The sequence below is a fragment of the Elgaria multicarinata genome, chromosome 7, assembly GCF_023053635.1.
Source record: "Elgaria multicarinata webbii isolate HBS135686 ecotype San Diego chromosome 7, rElgMul1.1.pri, whole genome shotgun sequence".
Lineage (NCBI taxonomy): Eukaryota > Metazoa > Chordata > Lepidosauria > Squamata > Anguidae > Elgaria > Elgaria multicarinata.
In genome coordinates, this window is record NC_086177.1 from 112,832,803 (window position 1) to 112,853,112 (window position 20,310).

Sequence of the window (20,310 nt, forward strand, 5' to 3'; positions counted from 1 at the left end):
AAAGTGGAGCAGGGGTATTCCCCTGGCTGGGGGATGCTGGACGTTGTAAGTCCAAGACACCTGGAGAGCATGAGGTTGAAGGGAACTGGCCTAGGTTCTGCCACTTAGAATCATAGGCGAGTAGAATTGGAAGGGTCCTACAAGGCCATCGAGTCCAACCCCCTGCTCAATGCAGGAATCCACCTTAAAGCATCCCTGACAGATGGCTGTCCACCTGCCTCTTGAAGGCCTCTAGGGTGGAAGAGCCCACCACCTCCCTAGGTCATGGGTTTGTACTGCTCTAACAGGAAGTTTTTCCTGATGTCCAGCCAGAATCTGGCTTCCTGTAACTTGAGCCCCTTATTCCGTGTCCTGCACTCTGGGAGGATCGAGAAGAGCTTCTGGCCCTCCTCTGTGTGACAACCTTTTAAGTATTGGAAGAGTGCTATCCTGTCTCCCTTCAGTCTTCTCTTCTCCAGGCTAAACCTGCCCAGTTCTTTCAGTCTCTCTTCATAGGGCTTTGTTTCCAGACCCCTGATCATCCTGGTTGCCCTCCTCTGAACACGCTCCAGCTTGTCTGTGTCCTTCTTGAATTGTGGAGCCCAGAACTGGACGCAATACTCTAGATGAGGCCTAACCAGGGCCAAATCGAGGGGAACCAGGACCTCATCGAATCCAGTTCCCCAGTAGGCCAGTTTTTGGAGGGGGAAACTCAGCTCTGCTGAGAACCATGGAGAAAGAAAAACGTAGCTCCAGCCAATGAGCAAAAGGTTTTGCCCAGCAAACACTGCAGGTGAGCTCAGTGGCGGGACGGTGCAATCTGCACAGCCCTGTCTAGGACTTCGGGGTGGGCTTTGCCCTGCACTCGGTGACACCTGTTCTCCCGGGCCAAGCGTCCTTAGGCCCTTCACGTAGAGCTGCGGTGTCCAACCGGGTGCCTGGGAGACCCTCCTTTTGGGAGACTTCCTATACCCAAGTCAGGAAACCAGCTAGCAAGCAAACGAAGAGCCACCAGCCGCCACAGGTGAAAGCAGCTCGTTTGCTGGCCCCTTGACACAGGTGCAAAAGCCCCCAAGGAGTGCTCTGGGTTTCAGTTTCCTTCTGCGGCACGAAGGGCTCCCAACCTCCACAAACGGGCTCTGGTGCCTGTTCCCTGCTTGCACCGGAAAACCTGCTGCTTTGCTCTTGGAGTCTGACGTGGCTCTGTGCCTGTTTCCCAGATGTGGAGACCAAGGGGTGGGAGGGGGCCCTACAAGGCCGCCCAGTCTAGTCGCCTGCCGCAAGGGGGGGTGCATCCAAATACCCCCCGTCCCCAAACATCTGCACCACTGTGTCCCACCGTCAAGAGATCAACTGCAACGCACCACATTCCCAACCGAGCTAGTGGCAGCCGGCCGCTTGTGTAAGCGTTTCAAGCGGCACACCTCACGAGAAGGCAGTCTGGATACCAACTGTGCCATTCCGTGCACGCCTACTTGGATATGAGCTCCATTGAGTTCAACGGGACCTCCTCCCAGGTAAGTGTGCATGGCTTTGCAGCATCAGCTGGGCCCATTTTGAACGCCGGCCATCGCACCGAGGCGCTGAAAGCAAAAGGACCTACCTGGGGGCGCGGGCAGCCTGTCCCTTTTTTTGGAGAGCAAATGCCATCCGATTGGCAGACGCTTGTCATTTTTGCATCTGTAGCAGCGGAGTTTTGTTTTGATTTTAAATCCCTTAGCTGCTCAAACGCAGAAACTAATTTATAGTTTAATGTAACTTAATAATAATAATAATAAACCGAACTTCCTTTTTTAGCTGGATATCTGCCGCATTAGCTGCTCATTTAGGAACACCTGCCCTGCCGAGAAGTTGATCACCCGTTGTTCTTGTTTTGGAGGGGGCGGGGAAGATACGGTTTTATTTTTTTATATAATCCTCGGAAAGCCTTTATGTGAGAACGTTTCGCCACACGCATCAGAGTCCTGTTTTTACAACCAGCCCCTTCAGCGCACCCCCCCACACCCAATGAAGCGTGGGTTGATAGGCAGCGAGTAGAGCTCTTCATGGCAGGGATATCCTCACCTGCTAATTGCTGGAGATCAGGTTGCTATTACGGGCATAGCTGCGGGAGCTGGGTGAAACGTTGGCAGTCCTGCCCGTGAAACCGACAGATGCCTTTGATGACGGTGGCTCTTCCCATGGAAATTCCCGGCGGATTTTGTGGCAGATTTGCATGCAGAAAGACTCAAGTTCAGTCCTCCGCATCTCTAGGTAGACCTGGATCCCTACTTGGAACCCTTGGAGAGCCGTTGCTGCCTGTCAGTGTTGACAATATTGGCCTAACAGACCGAGGGACTCAGTAGGAAGCAGCTTCCAATGTTCTTAAAAATGGGGGGGGGTGTTGTTTTTTTAGGCAGTTTTCTGTCCAATGCCTCGATTTTTGTCATTGAGGCTTCTGAACTCACAAGCATTAATTTAATTGGGAGGCGAACTCAGCACTGCGTTATGTGGCAACATAGTGCTCCGTGTGTATTTGCAGCATGACTCACTTGGCTCCTGGAGTCCTTTCTGTTTTTTGCAGAGTCCCCATTTATGATTTAAAATCAGCAGCACACCAGAGATATGATAAAAAGTGTTTCTGCCTCCAGTTTTCAATTCTTGTGTTTGGGAAGGAGGGGGCGGTGTGATCCAGAGGGCCGGATTTCTTTGGAACCCATGGGAGGTGCATCGTCTCTGTTTTCCTGCCTCTTATTTAATACTGACAGCGTTGATTTGAACCCACACTCAACTGTAGCACCTGCTTTCATTGCCTGAATTCAGCCTTGGAAAATGTGATATAGCAATAAAAAAGAGTGCCTCAGAGCATGTGTGGTGTGTGTGGTTTTTTTCTCCACCAAGTAACCATGGCCAGCTTCTCAGTATCTGCCATTGGAGGGAGTGGTGGGGTTGTAGTGTCCCCCATCACAAGAAATAGCCCTGACCTAGACCCATGAAGCATTTCCAGGACATAAAAAATAGGGTGACCATATGAAAAGGAGGACAGGGCTCCTGTATCTTTAACAGTTGTATAGAAAAGGGAATTTCAGTAGGTGTCCTTTATATGAATACAGCACCTGGTGAAAGTCCCTCTTCATCACAACAGATAAAGCTGCAGGAGCCTTGCCCTCTTGTATCTTGTCACTTTAGTATAGCTCCTGCAGCTTTAACTGTTGTGATGAAGAGGGAATTTCACCAGGTGCTACGTGCATACAAATGACAGCTGCTGAAATTCCCTTTTCTATGCAACTGTTAAAAGATTCAGGGGCCCGGTCCTCCTTTCCCATATGGTCACCCTATAAAAACCCAAAGGTGGCTCCTTGTCCAGAGGGCTTCAAATCAAAAGAAGTTTGGCAACAGGGCCATAAGGGGCAAGAAATCAGGGATTTGGAAAGGAGAGCTACCGTAGGCTTTCCCTGGAGTCCTGGCACAGCTGGTGGTATATTATCCCAGGAAGGTTGGCAGGATTGGAGCAGTTCTTATGGTAAAGAAATATGTAACAGAAATAGAGGAGACCCTATTTCCAATTTGGCTGTTGTGTGTATGGGGTGCTGGGGTGATACATCTGTCCCAGGGAAGTGGCCCAAGGCATTAGGCCTGTTGCCTGGCCTTGGCATGACACACACCAGTGGGGAAGAGGCCTGGTTGAGTGGAAAGAGGACGCATTATGAGTTCTCTGAGTAAAAGAGGCCTCAGTGAAGTTTTAATACCCTGGAGCCACTGGTACTAGAAGACAGACCAGACCTCAGGAGGCTAGGTCAGCCTTCCTCCACTGTGTGTCCTCCAGATGTGCAGGACTACAAACCCCCCATCACTCCCAGCCTGCAGTCTAATATCTGGAGGGCACCAGGTTGGGGGAAGCTGGAAGAGATGACCCCCATGGTCTGATTCAGCACAAGGCAGCTGCGTTGGTTTGGACCCCGAGGCCTCAAGAATCAAGCACAGGAGTCCCCTGAAGGATGCCCATATTCATCTTTTATTCACACAACATGGAGTTGCATCTACATTTCCATGCTTCATAATTACAAGAGTTAGTCAGACAACGTTACACAGTAGGTTGCCCCTCTAAACGGCCCCGGAGGCCCGCCTGCAGCATCCTAGAGAAACGTCTCATCTCCATCCAGCTGGGACTGCCAGTGACCAGACGCCCGACCTTGCTGGCTTGCTACTTGCCCAGTACCTAAGGTGATTGTCCAAGGAAAACGTCCAGGAATGGAGCGGGGGGGGGGGTGTTATCTGATTTTTAAACAGGTGGGTTTGGGGGAGAGGGAAGGGAAACTCAAAACGGAATCACTCACCCATCCCAGCGATAAGGCCAACTGGTGTCCAGTGAATCTCAGCCCAGTCGTTCTGCAGGCACACACATCTACCCACCCCGTAGCTTAAAAGGAAGAAGTCCTGTGAGTTGGAGCCATGTTTAGTCATACTTCGAGCAGAACCATTGAAATCAATGGACACGAGTAACCTAGGTCCCATTGATCTCAGTGCATCTACCCTCAAGTATGCCTAAATCTGGGTCCAACCCACTGGGTATGTGTGGGGACAGTTCTTTATGTTGACTGTGCGTCCTGACCATCTGGAATCCGTTTTCAGGTCTGATCCTACACTAGCTTTTGAAAAAGCAGTTCCAGCTAAACCATTTATCACTCAACCCAGGTTCCTGTCCAGTGGTCGGCTTTTAACCATAGCTACTTTCTTCACTGCAAGCTGGTATGGCGCCATTTTGCGCCATCAGTTTTTCCATGCTTGGATCCACCTTGCGAATAGCCTCCCACAAGTTTGAATGGGTTTATATGCAATTATAACATTGCCATCCTCTCAATGCAGGGCTTACGGACATAACCGTTGGGGTGCATGGTGGGCTGTGGTGAAAATCGGCATGTGTGAATACCTAGTGCATTTTGAGCCACGTGATGGGATGTAGGAGCTGGCATATGCTAAAATTCCCCACACCTGGATAGTTGGGTGAATAGGCTGTGAAATATTTGAATGTTTATCCCAGGTGTTGGTGAGCTACACAATTTCATCACTGGCTCAACACTGGTCATCTTGCCCAGAAAACCAACACGAGGCATCTCCCACAGCTGTATTAAGACATTTAAGAACATCAGAAGTGCCATGCTGGAGCAGACCAAGGGTCCATCTAGTCCAGCACTCTGTTCACGCAGTGGCCAACCAGCTGTCAACCAGGGACCAACAAAGCAGGACATGCAACAGCACCCTCCCACCCATGTTCCCCAGCAACTGGTGCACACAGGCTTACTGCCTCGGATTCTGGAGGTGGCACATAGCCACCAGGGCTAGTAGCCATTGATAGCCTTTTTTGCTTTAGATCTTACGCAGCTCAAGAATTGGGTCCGTTGTCCAATCTGCCTCCACCCCACCCCAATTAAATGTGTACATTTTGTTTTTTCAAAGTGGTTCATATCCCATAAATATTACAATATATCTGAAGACCATTGACCGTTTGAGGACATTTAATTAAGCCCAGTTTCTGGTTATTGAAACGACGTGTACAGAATTTACCCTTTAGAAACCTCATCTGGCCTAACTGAACCCAGAGATGCACGGGAACTGCTCATAGGAACGCAAGTGCACTTTCGTGTGCAAGAATTCTGGCTTCAACGCCACATTTTATAGCTGTGATTGAAGAACCAGCCCACCGCAACAAATCCGTTTAATTGCTCCCAGAGAATCTACTTGTGACAGCAGAGACTTGTTAATAGCATACCAATCCTACACTTCAAGGAAGAGTCCTGTTTTCTGGTGCAAAGCAGGTCAGACGGATAGCACTGCAGCCCAAAATTACTTATTTATTTTTCGTTAAGAGGCAGAGCTCTGTGCTCATTGGTGACATGCCTGCCACCAATTCTTGGACCTTTTCTGTTGTTCATGACCTTACAGAGCAGTTAGTGGTTAATCCCAGAAAATTTAAGAAGTTGTTGAATTCATGTGTGTGTGCTGTTGAAGGGAGGGGTTAAAAAGAGAATTGTTATTAGACCATTGAGTTGGGTTGCTGCTGGTGGATTAGTGAGTGCCGAGGAAGAAGCCAACGCTGGTGAGAAACTGATCCAATTAACTGGATCAGACTCTCTTCTCGATCGTCCCAGAGTGCAGGACACAGAATAACGGGCTCAAGTTAAAGGAAGCCAGATTCCAGCTGGACATCAGGAAAAACTTCCTGACTGTTAGAGCAGAACGACAATGGAATCAGTTACCTAGGGAGGTGGTGGGCTCTCCCACACTAGAGGCCTTCAAGAGGCAGCTGGACAACCATCTGTCAGGGATGCTTTAGGGTGGATTCCTGCATGGAGCAGGGGGTTGGACTCGATGGCCTTAAAGGCCCCTTCCAACTCTGCTATTCTATGATATGATTCTATGATCTCCAAAGGAGATGGAGCTCAAACAAACGTATTATTGGGCTAAATTGGTAATTGATAAAATCACCCTCAAAATAGATGACCCCCCAACATGGAGGCTAGCTGAAACATGGGCCATGTTGAAAACAGTTAACTGTGCAATCCTATATGTGGCCACTCAGAAATAAGGCCCAATGAGTATGATAGGATTTACTCCTTGGCAAGTGGGCATAGGATTGAGGCCTAGGTGATCATAGATCCTTCACTTTGCTCAGAAGGGAGTTGAAAATTCTTCTCTGTTGAATGTAACAAGCGAACGCTGCAAAAAAACACCACCACCCATACATGTCTACTCAGAAGAAAGCCCCACTGAGTTCAATTGGATTTACTGCCAGGTAAATATGTATAGGATTGCATCCTAAATTTGTAACGCTCTTAAATCATTGCATAACTCTTAAGAGATTGTAACTTAGGAATTTTGCATGTGGAATTGAGCAGGTCTGCTCCATTTGAAGTTATGTCTTTTGTTGTCAAAGTTTGGGGGTGCCCTTGTTAATCTGTATTTATGATTTTAAATAATGGGAAAAAGAGAAAACCTCCCACCAAAAGCCTCCCCTCCCAGCCACAGGATTAGTGGGGGAGGGGACATCATACTTTTTTTTTAATAAATAGGAACAGTACTTTTTTTAAAAAAAAAAAGTAAATACACTTGCATACAAAGAGATGAAAAGACATTTTCAACCGGAGTTAAAATCTGACCACTAATAATGTACAAAGGTGGTGTTGCAGAGGCTGCATTTAAAAAGGAATGGATTCCAAGGAGCTAAGTGGACTTAAAGATATAAAAGCGTGCGCACCTTTGGGGTCTTAAATACAATAAGAGAAATTCTCATTTCAAGATGGCCCCTGACTTGGGCGCGAGTGAAGTCACAAGCAAGGCCTCTTCCTCTGTGTGTTTAGTCCATCTGTATAGACTGAGCAGGAGGAAACTCTTTCAGGCCAAGGGCTGAATTGTTTTAGAGCAGCTCTAGTGGGAGGTAGGGGCCAAAGGCAGAAGCCCCCCACCCCGGAAATAGAAATAAAATACCAGCGTATTGTAGCTTAAAGCTCTGCCTGACAGTCACGAAGCCTTAGAAGCATTTAGACTGTCTTGAAGGCCAGATTTGGCCGCAGACCTCAAAAGCCCCCCAGCCCTGGTATAGAACACATGGAAGATCCATGTTCCTCCTCCCCCATAGACCTTCCGTGGCAAATGCCACCATCAAAGATGGGCCTGAAATCAGGAGATAATGGGTTGGATCCACATTTAGCTGTACTTTAAGTAGAACCATTGAAACCAGTGGGACTCTTATATGGCTAAATCTGGATGCCACCCAGTGTTCGTGTATGTGTGTACCACAAAAGAAGTTATGAAATTTGGGGAATGTCAGCAGCTGTACTCCCCTTGGGAGTTCCATGGCATGTCAGGACTTCAACCCTTAACTATGGCACGGTGCAAGACACTGCCGTGGAGTCTGCTTGGATCTCCTCTGCGGTTCCTCATCCTCCTTTCAAATCATATGATGAAACAGCAGCAGCAGGAGAGCTGCCCCCCCTCCCTTGATTTCCACCTTCCGCTTTGTGGGATACACAGGGTAACTCCAAGAGGCGGTACCGTGACACCAGAGGAAGGCATGCCCAGGAAGAGATGAGAGCACTCTTCAAATACTTGAAAGGCTGTCACACAGAGGAGGGCCAGGATCTCTTCTCGATCCTCCCAGAGTGGAAGCCAGATTCCAGCTGGACATCAGGAAAAACTTCCTAACTGTTAGAGCAGTGCGACGGTGGAATCAGTTACCTAGGGAGGTTGTGGGCTCTCCCACACTAGAGGCATTCAAGAGACAGCTGGACAACCATCTGTCAGGGATGTTTTAGGGTGGATTCCTGCATTGAGCAGGGGGGGTTGGACTCGATGGCCTCTGCTATTCTATGATTCTATGAACCCTTGGAAGGTCTCCAACAAAGCTGGCCTTTCATGCAACTGTTTCCTCTGGCAAAATGTTCCCCAACCGGGCATACTCCGGCTGCATCAGACAGCGACTGTCACCATGCCCAGCGAGCATGACCATGCTTTGGTTGGGGAAGGCTACGCCTGAAGTTCATCCCAATGTTTCCACCTCAATCCACCCTCCTGTATCTTAACAATCCATTTGCACCTTTTCGTTTCTCCAGTGAAGTCAAGCGAGGCCTGCTGTCCACCACATCTGTGACATCCCACGTTGGGTCTGGTCAGCTCCAGCCCACTCCTGCTGGAGCCTTGAGGGATGGTGAGAGGTGAGCCCCAGGGATCTTTTCCTCCAGCTCTGGTCCTCAGAATGCCTCCCGGAAGGGTGTTCCTGGTTATGCCCCACTGCTGGAACCAAGTTTGCATGTGGGGCAGGTAGCCCATTGGAAGCAAATGTGCTCCAAACCGACAGAATCTCTCTTCAAAGGTCTCACGTCATTCCGCCTGTGCCTCCTGCATTAAGCCTAAGACATGCACAGTATTTCTCCACGGATTCCTTTTATATTATGGATCAAAGCTATTTATTTGCAGTGGAGTCACTTTAGCCTGGGCATTTGGGCCCACGACCGATTTTGCACGTGTAAATGGCTCGCTTCAGCTTTGTCAGTGATAGGTAATGGGCCATTAAGGTGTTAAGGCACTTGATCATATTATCATATTTCTTCGAGTGTAAGACGCCATCAATTGTAAGACGCACACTAATTTCAGTCTCACCAACAGGGAAAAAACCCTAAGACACACTCAAGATTCTAAGACGCACCCCATTTTTAGAGATGTTTATATGGGGAGGAAAGTGCATCTTAGAATCGAAGAAATAGGGTAGGTTTTGCTCAGTTAGCGTCCAAAACCAAGGGATGAGTTTATCTTTTTGTCTCTCAAGGACTAGATGCCGGTTCTTAGAATTCGGACACTGTTAGGTAGTTGCTTGCATCAGACATGAGCGCACTTGGTAGCCTGCACTAGAATTCCTCTCTCCACTCATCAGTAATAATGAACTACGTTTTACGGATGGCGTGCTACTTCCTGTCAGCACAGATGTTGCAGGGAGGGAAGAAGGAGGAAAGATAGCTAAATACCTCCAAAACTAATCTCAGTTTGGGGCAGGCGGGGGGGGGCACTCCATTCCCCACACAGAGGTGGACACGCTGGTTCTAGTCTCCTGGGGACGCCCTGCAGCACTCAGCCAATGCAAAAGCGACTCAAATCCGCTGCCCTTCGGTGTGAAAGCAAAACACAACACACATCCACAACCCTCTCCAGTTTTAGTTCACATGGATTGTTGAGGCCAGAAATCGAAATGTAAACGGAATTGTCGCCGTCACTTAAAACTGAAAGTCCATAAAACTTAGTAGATTTCCCAGCAAGGGATGGGGCAAAGTTACCTTTAATCCGCCACAGTAATGTGATGGAAAGCAAGGTTTGGAGATGAATCAAAGAAACTTATTTTGAATATAGTGATTTTGCGGGGTGGGGAGAGTTTTTTTGTGTGTGAGGAGGAGCAAGGGGCGATGGAGCTGCAGACATCAAAATTAAAGGAAAGGCGGGCAGGGTTTGCATTTTGAACTATTAACCAATTTCCACCTCATTTGTCAGCAACATTCTATTAAAAGGGGGGGGGGAGATCACAGCTGTTGGAGGAGTTAAATGCTTCTTTTTTCTGAAGAAATGCCAGTCCTCTTAGGTAGAGATGATATAAAGGCGCTTTTAATCCTTTATTCCTAATTAGAAAGCTCTATCAGCAATAGGGAGGGAATAAATATATTTTTGGTCAAACTCATGGAGGAGAATTTTTCAAAACAGCGACAAAATAAATAGCAAAAAAAAACCCACCCCCCAAGATTAGAGCATTTCTTTCATACAAATAAAGAGTCCCAATGATTGGGTAATAAGATATATACACCTCTGGATTAGAACTATGTTGTTAGCAAATTTATAATGGATCTTTGTTTTTCCTTATACCTCTATATAATAATTTCTTACTGGCCCGGAGGGGGAGGGTGTGGGGGGGGGAGGCAAAACCCTCACGGTCTCTGTGTGATGGTGTCGTGCCACAGGTGAATTTTTTATTTTTAAAGGAATGGGTGGCTCATAATGGATTATATCAGCCATTTTCAACCCTCCACCTCGTCTCCACGGATCCCTTTTCCGCCTACGCCGGCCTTAGAAACCTTGAACCTTAGAGCAGCCTTCCTCAACCTGGGGCGCTCCAGATGTGTTGGACTGCATCTCCCAGAATGCCCCAGCCTGACTGGGGCATTCTGGGAGTTGTAGTCCAACACATCTGGAGCGCCCCAAGTTGAGGAAGGCTGTCTTAGAGGGAGTCAAAGGCATCCGCTAAGATGCACCTGAAATGACATCCACAGCCAGCCAGGCCGGCTGCACCTTCCCAGCGCCAGACACAATTCCTTGAAGAAATTGCTTCCAGCGTCCTGCCCGCTTCGACTTTCCACGGGAAGACAGGTAAGGCCAGGCAGTCTTTTGAGGGCTCCCCATCTCCCATACCTTGATCTTCTCATCAAACAACCCCCTGCTAACTCCAGAGTATTCTAGGAGCGAGCCCTGGCTTGGCCTCTTTGCGAACGCCAAGGACACTGGGGAGGGAATGGGATTTCCCTGCCCCGAAGGCCACGGACACATTCCAGGTTCATCCACCTTAAGGCCGCCTCGGCACCGTCGTCGCTGCCAGCACCTTGGAGGCTCTGGTGGGATGGACTTCCCCATCTGAACTCCGGTGCTTCAGTTTCAAGCTCTTTTCTGCATCCCTTTTTTGGTGCTAACTGTCAAGGTGAGGCCGGTCTAGCACAAAAAGACCTTGGAAGGGTCGGGTCTCATGGCTGGGGGAGAGGAAGGGAGTGCTACTGGCTGATAGGGTGGGATGGGTAGGCAGATAGAATCTGATTGGAAGACTGGTGGCGTTGACTCCCTTTCGGGTTACGTATAGAACCAACGGCGATTTGCTTTGGCAATAGACCGTCCGCGTTGTGCCCCTGGTCGTCCCACTTGACCTTCCTTCTACGCCCCTCCCCAACAGCGTCTGCCCCCCACTGAGTCCTCAATGCCAGCCCATCAACCCTCCCTGTAAATTTTCACCCCAACATTGCTTTATGGAAAAGAACATCTCATCCACCTCCTCCAGCCCCCATATGCAATGGAGGTTGTTTCTTTGCTACTACAGTTCCTGGCCCCTGATGGGCCTCTGGTAAAGACCCTTGACGCTCATGCAATCACATTATCCTGCAGCAAGGAGTTTCACAGATGCGCACGTGCGCCGACTTCGCACACACTGGTATGCGGCTCGGCGCGGAACGAGACACACATCCAATCATCCTGAAGTTACTTTGCCACAGGCCTCTGGACACACCGGATCGGGCAAGGAGGGGCATCGGGAGCTGAAGAGCAAAGGCGCGTGTGGGAACCTCCCTCTTAGGACAAGCAACAGGCCTGGGGAAACGCCGCCGCTGAAGGTAAAGCGTTGGGAGACCCTTGTTGTGGCGCGTGCGTGGGTTTCTTTAAAAAAGAAGCGGCGCCCAATGGCCGGAGGGAGGGCGTGGCTGCGTCTCTGGGTGTTTCCTGTGGGAATCAAAGGCACTTTCTAAGGAGAGCCACTTTGAGCACCCAAGCTGCAACTGCTCAGCGCCTAGGCAGGAACGGAAAACCCTCCAAGGGGCACCTCGATGGCCCAAGGTGGCCGGGGACAGGCCTGGCCGCGCAGCAAAAGAAACACGGGGAAGGACCCCATTTCCCGGGAGCACAGGGAGCCGCTCGCTGGAGGCAGCCACGGCCCTTCTCTGGCCTCGTCAAGGGCGGAGCGGCAGAAGAAGCCGGCCCCAAAGGCCTAGGAGGCTGTGGACCCCGGGAAGGGTGTCCCCCGCTGTGTGCCCAGTGCCAACTCCCTGGCTCTTCACCGTCACCCCGTTCCTGAATATTGCGCCAGGCCAAGGGGAAAGGGATCATGGACGCGGGGGCTGGGCTGAGAAACATGTGGTGGGGAGTGGAGGCCCTCCTCATGACCCTCCGCCCCCCAGGGAGGATGCCCCCCCCAGCACTGCGAGGAGCGTGGAGGAAGGAGCTCCTAGATGTTGGCTTTGTGAGTCCCCAGCTTGGTGTAAGAGCACTGAAGCCACGGCTCTCTGGGTCGGTGGTATGGGCTACCCAAAAGAGGGAGGGGCTGTTTAACAGAAAGCCCCCACACACACCCCACTCTCATCAACCAAGCCTGTCTGGCAAAGGGGTGGCTCTTCAGGTGTTTTGGCCTACAATTGCGGTGATCCTTCACCATTGGCTCTGCTGGCCAGGGATGATATGAGTTGTCGGCTAAAACATCTGCAGGGACACACAAGCGGCTCTCCCCGCCCTGCCCCGCTGTATGGGGTGAGCACAAGACGAGCCTCCCTACAGCGGCCAGACCTCTGAAACTGCCCCACCCCACCCCACCCCACGGATTGTATAGGCATATACATAACATGAGATTTTCTGTTGTTGGGAGAGTCGAGTGTAAATCTGGAAGGAACATTTTCCACGCAGGTCCTCCTCAGGGTCACCCCCAAACATTTTGTAGAGATGGGGTGGCAGTGGTGGTGGAGAGGGGGTGAAAAAACAGGTCTCCCCCCCCCCCCCCACTGCCCTCTGATGTTATTTTCCCGAGGAAAACAAATTGGAAGTTTGGGCAGAAACTGATATGATCTCAAGTATCAACAGCAAACGGTTCTCCGGTAGAAGAACGGGAGAAATAATAACGAGAGCGCTGCACAGATATTATTATGCAGATCTAAAATGGGGGGAAATGTTGGGGGGCGCGGGGGAGGTTGGAAGGAAAGGACTTCTTCTCACATGTTTCTGACATTTCTGGCCTTAGGAAAGCGGGTGCCAAGTAGGCCCTTCGCCCCCCGTTTCAACAGGTTCCAGAATCTTTGTGGGGAAGGACCCCACGGAAATGAGGACGTGGGAAAACGTCGTCTCTGCCTGCCGTACAGTTCAAGGCCGAATGGGAAACTCGCCTTGGCCTGCCTCGAACTTCAACCCGCGTGGGGAAAATCTCCTGCGCCTGATGCAGCAGGTCTTTAAAGCCAAATTGCAAAGCACAGGAGACGACGGGGGGTCTGGACGCGGGACGGTGAAACGCGGTGACGGGAAACGCCACGCCTTCCGCCACATGGAGAGCACACAGGTGTGGGTCGGGGGCCCAATGGGCGCCACCGGGGCACACCTGGCTTTCCTGCCCCCCACCGATCAAAGCCATGGCTCCCGCGTTGAGCCAGCCACTCCAGGGGAGGCGAGGAAAGGAGGGCGTGGGGGTCGTCTCCGTTTGACAGGTCATTCGCGTACAGCGCACGGCTTGGCGAGGTGAGCAAGGAAATCCAGGCCAATCAAAGCTTCCGGCGAACAAACTCAGATGAACGTCCCGGCCACCCGCCGCTGGGGCTCAGAGCGTAACTGGCCCCACTTGTGGGGCATGGGGGGGGGGAGAAAGGGTTTGGGGGCATGGCTTGTCCCCTTCTGGCAGTGATTGTGCTGGAACAGGGAAGGGGGAAAGTCACAGAGGACGGTGACAAAATCACACCCAGGTCTGTATGCTGCTGGCCCTCGCCAAGAGCCCGGCGGGCCACGGGCAAAGGGTCCGGCCACGCCTGATCCAACCTCCCCTCCCCCTGGATGCCCAACGACGACGAGTCCAACAGCCACTTCCTTCTCAAGAGGGTCTGGACTAATGGGGTTGGGTGGCAGACTCCCTCGTCTTCTCCGCAAAGCCCGTGTTGTTGGGCTCTACGGATCGCATACAGCCTCTCCCCACCCCTTCCAAAGCCACCCCCGTCTGGTCTCAAAGAGATCCAGCTGCCATCTTGAAAATTACCCCAGTTTGGGGGCGGGGGGGTGCTTGCCAATTCCAAACATTCTCTCGGCTGCCTTTGCCCCTACCCCTTTATCTAGCGCCCCTTTCCCAGGAAAGCACAAAGCAGATTTAATGGGGGGGGAGCCTCCCTTCCCCTCCTGCCTCACTTCATAGCCCACCTGAATCTTGCCAGGTTTGCCCATTAATTCAGACTCTCTTTGCGATCTCCAGATTAAAACCTAGTCCTGCCGGAAGCTCTGCTCCTTCCGAAGGCCGGGCTGGCAGGCCTCCCGAGAGGGAGGTTCTGCTCCGGGGCAGCACCGCTTGGTCCACAACAGAAGCGCCCGGGGTCCCTGTGCAACGCCCGATGGCAGCGGGAGGCGGATAGGGTGGACCTGGTCCAGGCCGCAGGGGGAGAGGCGTCCAGCCATGCTCTCCGCAGCGGGCCACGCCACGCCACGGATGTTTCCTTCTCCTGCGTCCAGCATAGTTCTCGTTGACTGATTGACTTTGGGGTGGGGGTGGCGGGTCGTTGACGACGTCCCATTTTGTTCCGTGCTGGTTCCGCCGGCACCAGTGCTATAGGACCCCCTCCATAAAACCCGTGTCCAGGTGTTGGACCAGCACCCGGATGAAGGACATTTCCTTGCGGGTGTTCTCAAAAATGATCCGCGGGTCGTCCGACTGGCAGCGCAGGCAGTTGGGCGCCATCACCATGGCCAAGTTGTTGACGTCCATCTTGGTGACGGCCACGTTGCCTGGCTGCACAAACACCTGCCGGGGTACGGGAGGGAGAGAGACGTGAATGGCGGCCAGGGACGAGCAAACGCAAGAGCCCTGAAGCTGGTTCCTAGACCAGGTCGCTGTCCTCTATTGCAGTTCTAAGCTGAGCTGCTTTAACTGCGAACCTGGCTATGCTTAATAGAATGGACTCAGATGAATTTGTAAGTAGGTAAATAATTTTATCCATATCATTAAGATTGGCTGCTTGTACTAGGTGTCTCTTTAGATATTCATCTCTAGGGCTTCGATAGAGTTTACAGAGTAGTATGTAATGGATCATGTCCTCCACCTCCTGACTTCCACAGATGCATGAGCGTTGCTCTCTGGGGATGTTCTTATATCTCCCATCTCTAAAATTTGTTTTCATTGTCTGGAAACGCAAATCAGTAATGGCTTTATGGAGAAAGGGGGACGTAATTGCGGAGAGAGATTTCTCTTCCTGATGAGCGAATTTTAAGCAAGGAAAGCTAGAAGAGAATCTCGATATTCTAATTGCATCCATATCAAGCATAGCATAATATTCCTGTAGTCTGCCTTTAATAATTTTGTGGCTGTGTTGAATATCAGTTACCACTACCGCTTTAGGGTCAAGCCCAAGGTTCTTCAAACTACCTTCGGGAGAGGTGTGGGTTGCTATGGGGTTTCTATTGGTCAGGGTGTGTCTGGTGACAAGGGGGTCCCAGAAAGGGATAAAAAGCTTGGGCACCCAAGGGTCCGGTCTCTTTCCTATGGGTGTTAGGAGTCCGGTGAGTGCGTGATGAGTAAGAGCATCCAGGCCGGGCCGGCTGGATGGCGGAAGCCCCATGTGGCCGCTGAGGGAAAGAGTCAGTTTGAGGGACCTTGCCGGAGTTACAGCTGGTGGGTGGTTAGTGGGGAGTGAGTGCGAATCCAATTGGTCTGAGTGTGCAAAAGGGGGAGGAGGAGGTATTAGTCCCTGCTGTCAGAAGTGTGTCATTCCTTTGTCCGTGTTTCCCCCCCAAACCTCTTACGTGTTTACCTTGATGTGTGGACCCTTAAGAAAGTGTGTTTGTGTGAAGAATAAAAGTGTTTGGTCCCTATCTCCTGTGTGATGTTGTTTCCTTGAGAACCTAGACTCCTAAAGGGTTAAAAGCGGCAGTGAAGGGGCAGGCGTCTGGGCTGGCCGAGACAGGCCCCACCCCTTCTCCACCTGGGGAATCGCTGAGTCAAGCCGAGTGGTCCCATAACAGCAACGGCTCAGCCAGTCTTTTTCAAAGGGGAAATTTCTCTGCTCCGTTACGCAAAGAGTTACCAGTCTGTTAGATGTATATTTCAATTTAACATAGTAAAAGAACATCGTTTGACCCTGAAGATGGATCTGACTTAAGGCCCGTCCAGTCCAGCGTCCCGCTTTTAATCACTGGCAGGTGTGTTGCCAGAAGGCACTTAAAAGGTTCACGGATCCAGTCCACTGGAACCCCAAAACATCCGCCTATCCTAATTTAGTCCCATTTATTTATTTATTTAAAACATTTATATCCCGCCCTATATCATTAGGATCTCAGGGTGGTGTACAGATAAAAGCATACAGTATAAAACAATAAATATACCATAGCTAAAAACAAATTAAACCATGAACCAAGTTAAAACAATATATATAATTTAGGGAACCTCTCGTGCAAGCACTGAGTCATTGCTGACTCTTGGAGGGACACCAGGTTTCGCTGACAATTTCTTGGCAGGCCTTATAGCGGGGTGGTTTGCCGTTGCCTTCCCCGGCCGTTGTTACCTTTCCCCCAGCTAACTGGGTACTCATTTTACCGACCTCAGGAGGATGGAAGGCTGAGTCGACCCGAGCCGGCTGCCTGAGAACCAGCTTCCGCTGGGATCGAACTCAGGCCGTGGGGAGAGTTTCGGCTGCAGAAACTGCTGCTTTACTGCTCTGTGCCACACGAGGCTCATATATAATTTAAAAGCAGTAAAAACAATTTAAAAAGTCAAAACAATGTGCAAATACATGCAAACTTAGAAATAATTACTAGGGTTTATTTAAATTTCACAGGAGGCAAAGCCAGCCAATTAATTTCTCATCCAAATAATTTCAAATATTCCCCCCCCCCCAAATTAATTTGCACCCCAGCTCAGTTCATTCCAAACTTATGGAAAAAGTGTAGTTCTAAGCTCAGCTGCTATGAAGCTGAAGATTTTGGGGGGGAGTTGGGGGGGATTGTTGCAGCATGTGGGAATGGGAGAGCCAACGCTTCCCTCCCCAGCATCAATCCCCCTTTGAAAATTGCCCCCCGAATGGCAACTACTGAGAAAAAAACCCCTTTCTATTGGCACCAATCGATACTCCAGGCTCTGGAGAATAGTTCTGGGGCACTGGAAAATAAATCCGGGTCCCAGATCCCATGAGGCCAAGCCTACGAACACCCCTGGTCACTGCCCCAGCCAGCAACCTACTGGAAGCAGAACTTGCGTGCAATTATATTTATTTATTTATATTTATTATTGCAGTTATATCCCTCCTTTTTTTCTCGAAGGAACCGAAGGCGGCATACATAATCCTCCTCCTCTCCGTTTTATCCCCAAAACAACAACCCTGTGAGGTAGGTCGGGCTGAGAGTCTGTGACTGGCCCAGAGTCACCCAGTGGGTTTCCATAGCTGAGTGGGGACTAGAACCCCAGTCTCTCGACAACACTTTAGCCACTACACCACAACGGCTCTCTCAATTATAGTGAGCAGCTGGCATTGAGAGGCCCACAGCCTCTGATCCTGGAGGTAACATCTAGCCATCGCAACTGGCCGCCATGGATTGCCTTCCCCTCCATGAATGTGTTGAACCCCCTTTGATAGCCATCTGAGCTTGTGGCCTTCACCCCACCTTGTGCCTGTGAGTCTCACACATTGCTCATGTCTTACTGGATCAGACCCATGTCGATCCATCCGGTCCAGTGTCTAGCTTTCCACAGAGGCTGGCCAGAAGGGCTAAGGGGAGGCCACCACCACCCCTTGTCTCCTGCCCTCATCAGAGTGTCGTGTCGGGCGCTGGGCACCGGGGCAAAGCGCCTGGAGCTGCACCCAGCCCTGCCGTACCTGGAGGAAACGGATGAGGTAGCAAAGCACCATCTTGTTGATCCTGGGCAGGGAGTGGACGACGGCGATCGCAGCTTCGGGGTTCTCGTAGTGAGTGATGCACTGTTCGTAGAAGTCGTGGGGAATCAGCGGCTCTTCCAATTCCCGGTACCAGAGCTTCAGCAAGGAGGCTGAGGAAGGGAGCAGAAAGAGGCTGAACCACGCAGGCCCCAACACAAGAAGGGGAGCAGGGAAGCCAGATTCCAGCTGGACATCAGGAAAAACTTCCTGACTGTTAGAGCAATACGACAATGGAACCAGTTACCTAGGGAGGTTGTGGGCTCTCCCACACCAGAGGCCTTCAAGAGGCAGCTGGACAACCCTCTGTCAGGGATGCCTGCACTGGGCAGGGGGTTGGACTCGATGGCCTTGTAGGCCCCTTCCAACTCTGCTATTCTATGATTCTATGACAAGGCAGCAGGGACACAGGCCGGGCCCCTGGTCTTGCAGAGGGAGCCAAGGTCAGACACTTGCAGTGCAAGCGAGTCCTCTCCATCAGAGGCAACAATCACACAAGGTCCTGGTTCCCCTCGATTCGGCCCTGGTTAGGCCTCATCTTGAGTATTGCGTCCAGGTCTGGGCTCCACACTTCAAGAATTAGTTTTTGTGTCCTTTATGGTGTTTCTATTTGTGTTGTACCCTGCCTCGATCCAGAGGGAGAGGCGGGTAACAAATAAATAGATGATGATGATGATGGATGCAGACAAGCTGGAGGGGGTTCAGAGGAGGGCAACCCGGATGATCAGGGGTCTGGAAACAAAGCCCTCTGAAGAGAGACTGAAAGAACTGGGCATGTTTAGCCTGGAGAAGAGAAGATTGAGGGGAGACATGATAGCACTCTTCAAATACTTCAAAGGTTGTCACACAGAAGAGGGCCAGGATCTCTTCTCGATCGTCCCAGAGTGGTCTTAGAGGTCCCTTCCAACTCTGCTGTTCTATGATTCCATCTTAGAGATGGAAAAAGATGGCTCAGCATTTACTGGCAAATCCCTGGCTGATTTGCAGCCGCCAGGCAGGTGGCTTTCTGACTCCCAATTGTTTAACAGCAGCAATAACGACACTGAGAGAATGAAGAGAGCTTCAGGAAGCTAGGAGTAGATTTTTGCGTGAAAAGACCATGAGCTCCATTCAGTTCTGGAACCAAAAACAAAGCCTTCGGCTCAGGCGTTCTCTCCTTTCACTCGAAGTGTCTTTCGCACCTGGGTCTGGTTGATCTAGGCAAGGTGGCAACAGGCCAAACCCAGTTCAGGGCTAGCCTGCCAGAGGGTTTTTGGGCGCCCTACAGACTGTCCTTGCACAGGTGTAATTCTCACCTGGGACATGAGGATCTTCCAACCCAGTGGGTATTTTCCACTGATCAACTTGCAGTTTCAGGGCGTTGACCTCATCGATGTCTCCTGGGACTCTGCAGGAGAGAAGAAAAGACACTCCCAGAGACATGACACAGAGAGAGAGAGAGAGAGTTAAAACTCCCCATTCCTCGGCCTCGAGGCTGCACAGGCTCATCTGTGGCTGCTCTTTGCGCAACAAAAAAAATGTCACACCCCTGCCCACCTGCAAACGTCCATGAAATTGCACTGGGGCAATTAATATCTCGTTTGGCCCTAAACATATCCACGTGGGAGGAGGAGGAGGAAAGCGTACGCCTGCACACACGCTCATGTGTGAAAAGCACGGGGGTTGGACTCGATGGCCTTGTAGGCCCCTTCCAACTCTGCTATTCTATGATTCTATGATTTGTTGGACCGCACAGACGTGAGATCCCGTCAAGGACAACTGGCACAGGTCAAACCAAAAAGGTAGAGCCAAAGAGCCTTCAGCGTGGTAGCCCCGCTCCTCTGGAACTCCCTGCCTCTGGAGGTCAGGCAGGCGCTAACTTTGTCTTGCTTTTGGTGCCTCCTGAAAACGTCATTGTTTCAGGAAGCCTTCCCTTCATGACCAGCCACGGTTCACTTTGCTTCTTTTAAAATCTATTTTAAGGTGTGTTATCCTGTTTTTATTTTATTTTATCTTGTACACCGCTCCGAAATTTTGAATGGGGAGCGGCATATAAATATTGTAAATAAATAAATAAATAAATAAGGCAGGCGATGACTCGAAAGCTGTGGTTTCGGACAGCAGAAGATGTGTACATGCAAGAGAACAGAAATCAGTGCAATCTTCAGACACGAGGGCGCACCGCACACACTTTTCCTCCCATGTG

At 50.7% G+C, this 20,310-nt stretch overlaps 1 protein-coding gene across 1 annotated transcript in view; it reads right to left on the reverse strand.

Moving 5' to 3' along the window:
- Positions 1-11,914: 11,914 nt before the first annotated feature.
- The window catches only part of ARHGAP39 (Rho GTPase activating protein 39), a 249,453-nt gene continuing 241,057 nt past the window's right edge, over positions 11,915-20,310 (reverse strand). The window contains exons 9-11 of the mRNA XM_063131197.1: positions 19,421-19,512; positions 18,069-18,238; positions 11,915-15,004 (exon numbers count right to left, since the gene is read on the reverse strand). Of these exons, the coding sequence (XP_062987267.1) occupies positions 14,810-15,004; positions 18,069-18,238; positions 19,421-19,512 (457 nt within the window). The 3' untranslated portion in view covers positions 11,915-14,809. The remainder of the gene's footprint in view (positions 15,005-18,068; positions 18,239-19,420; positions 19,513-20,310) is intronic.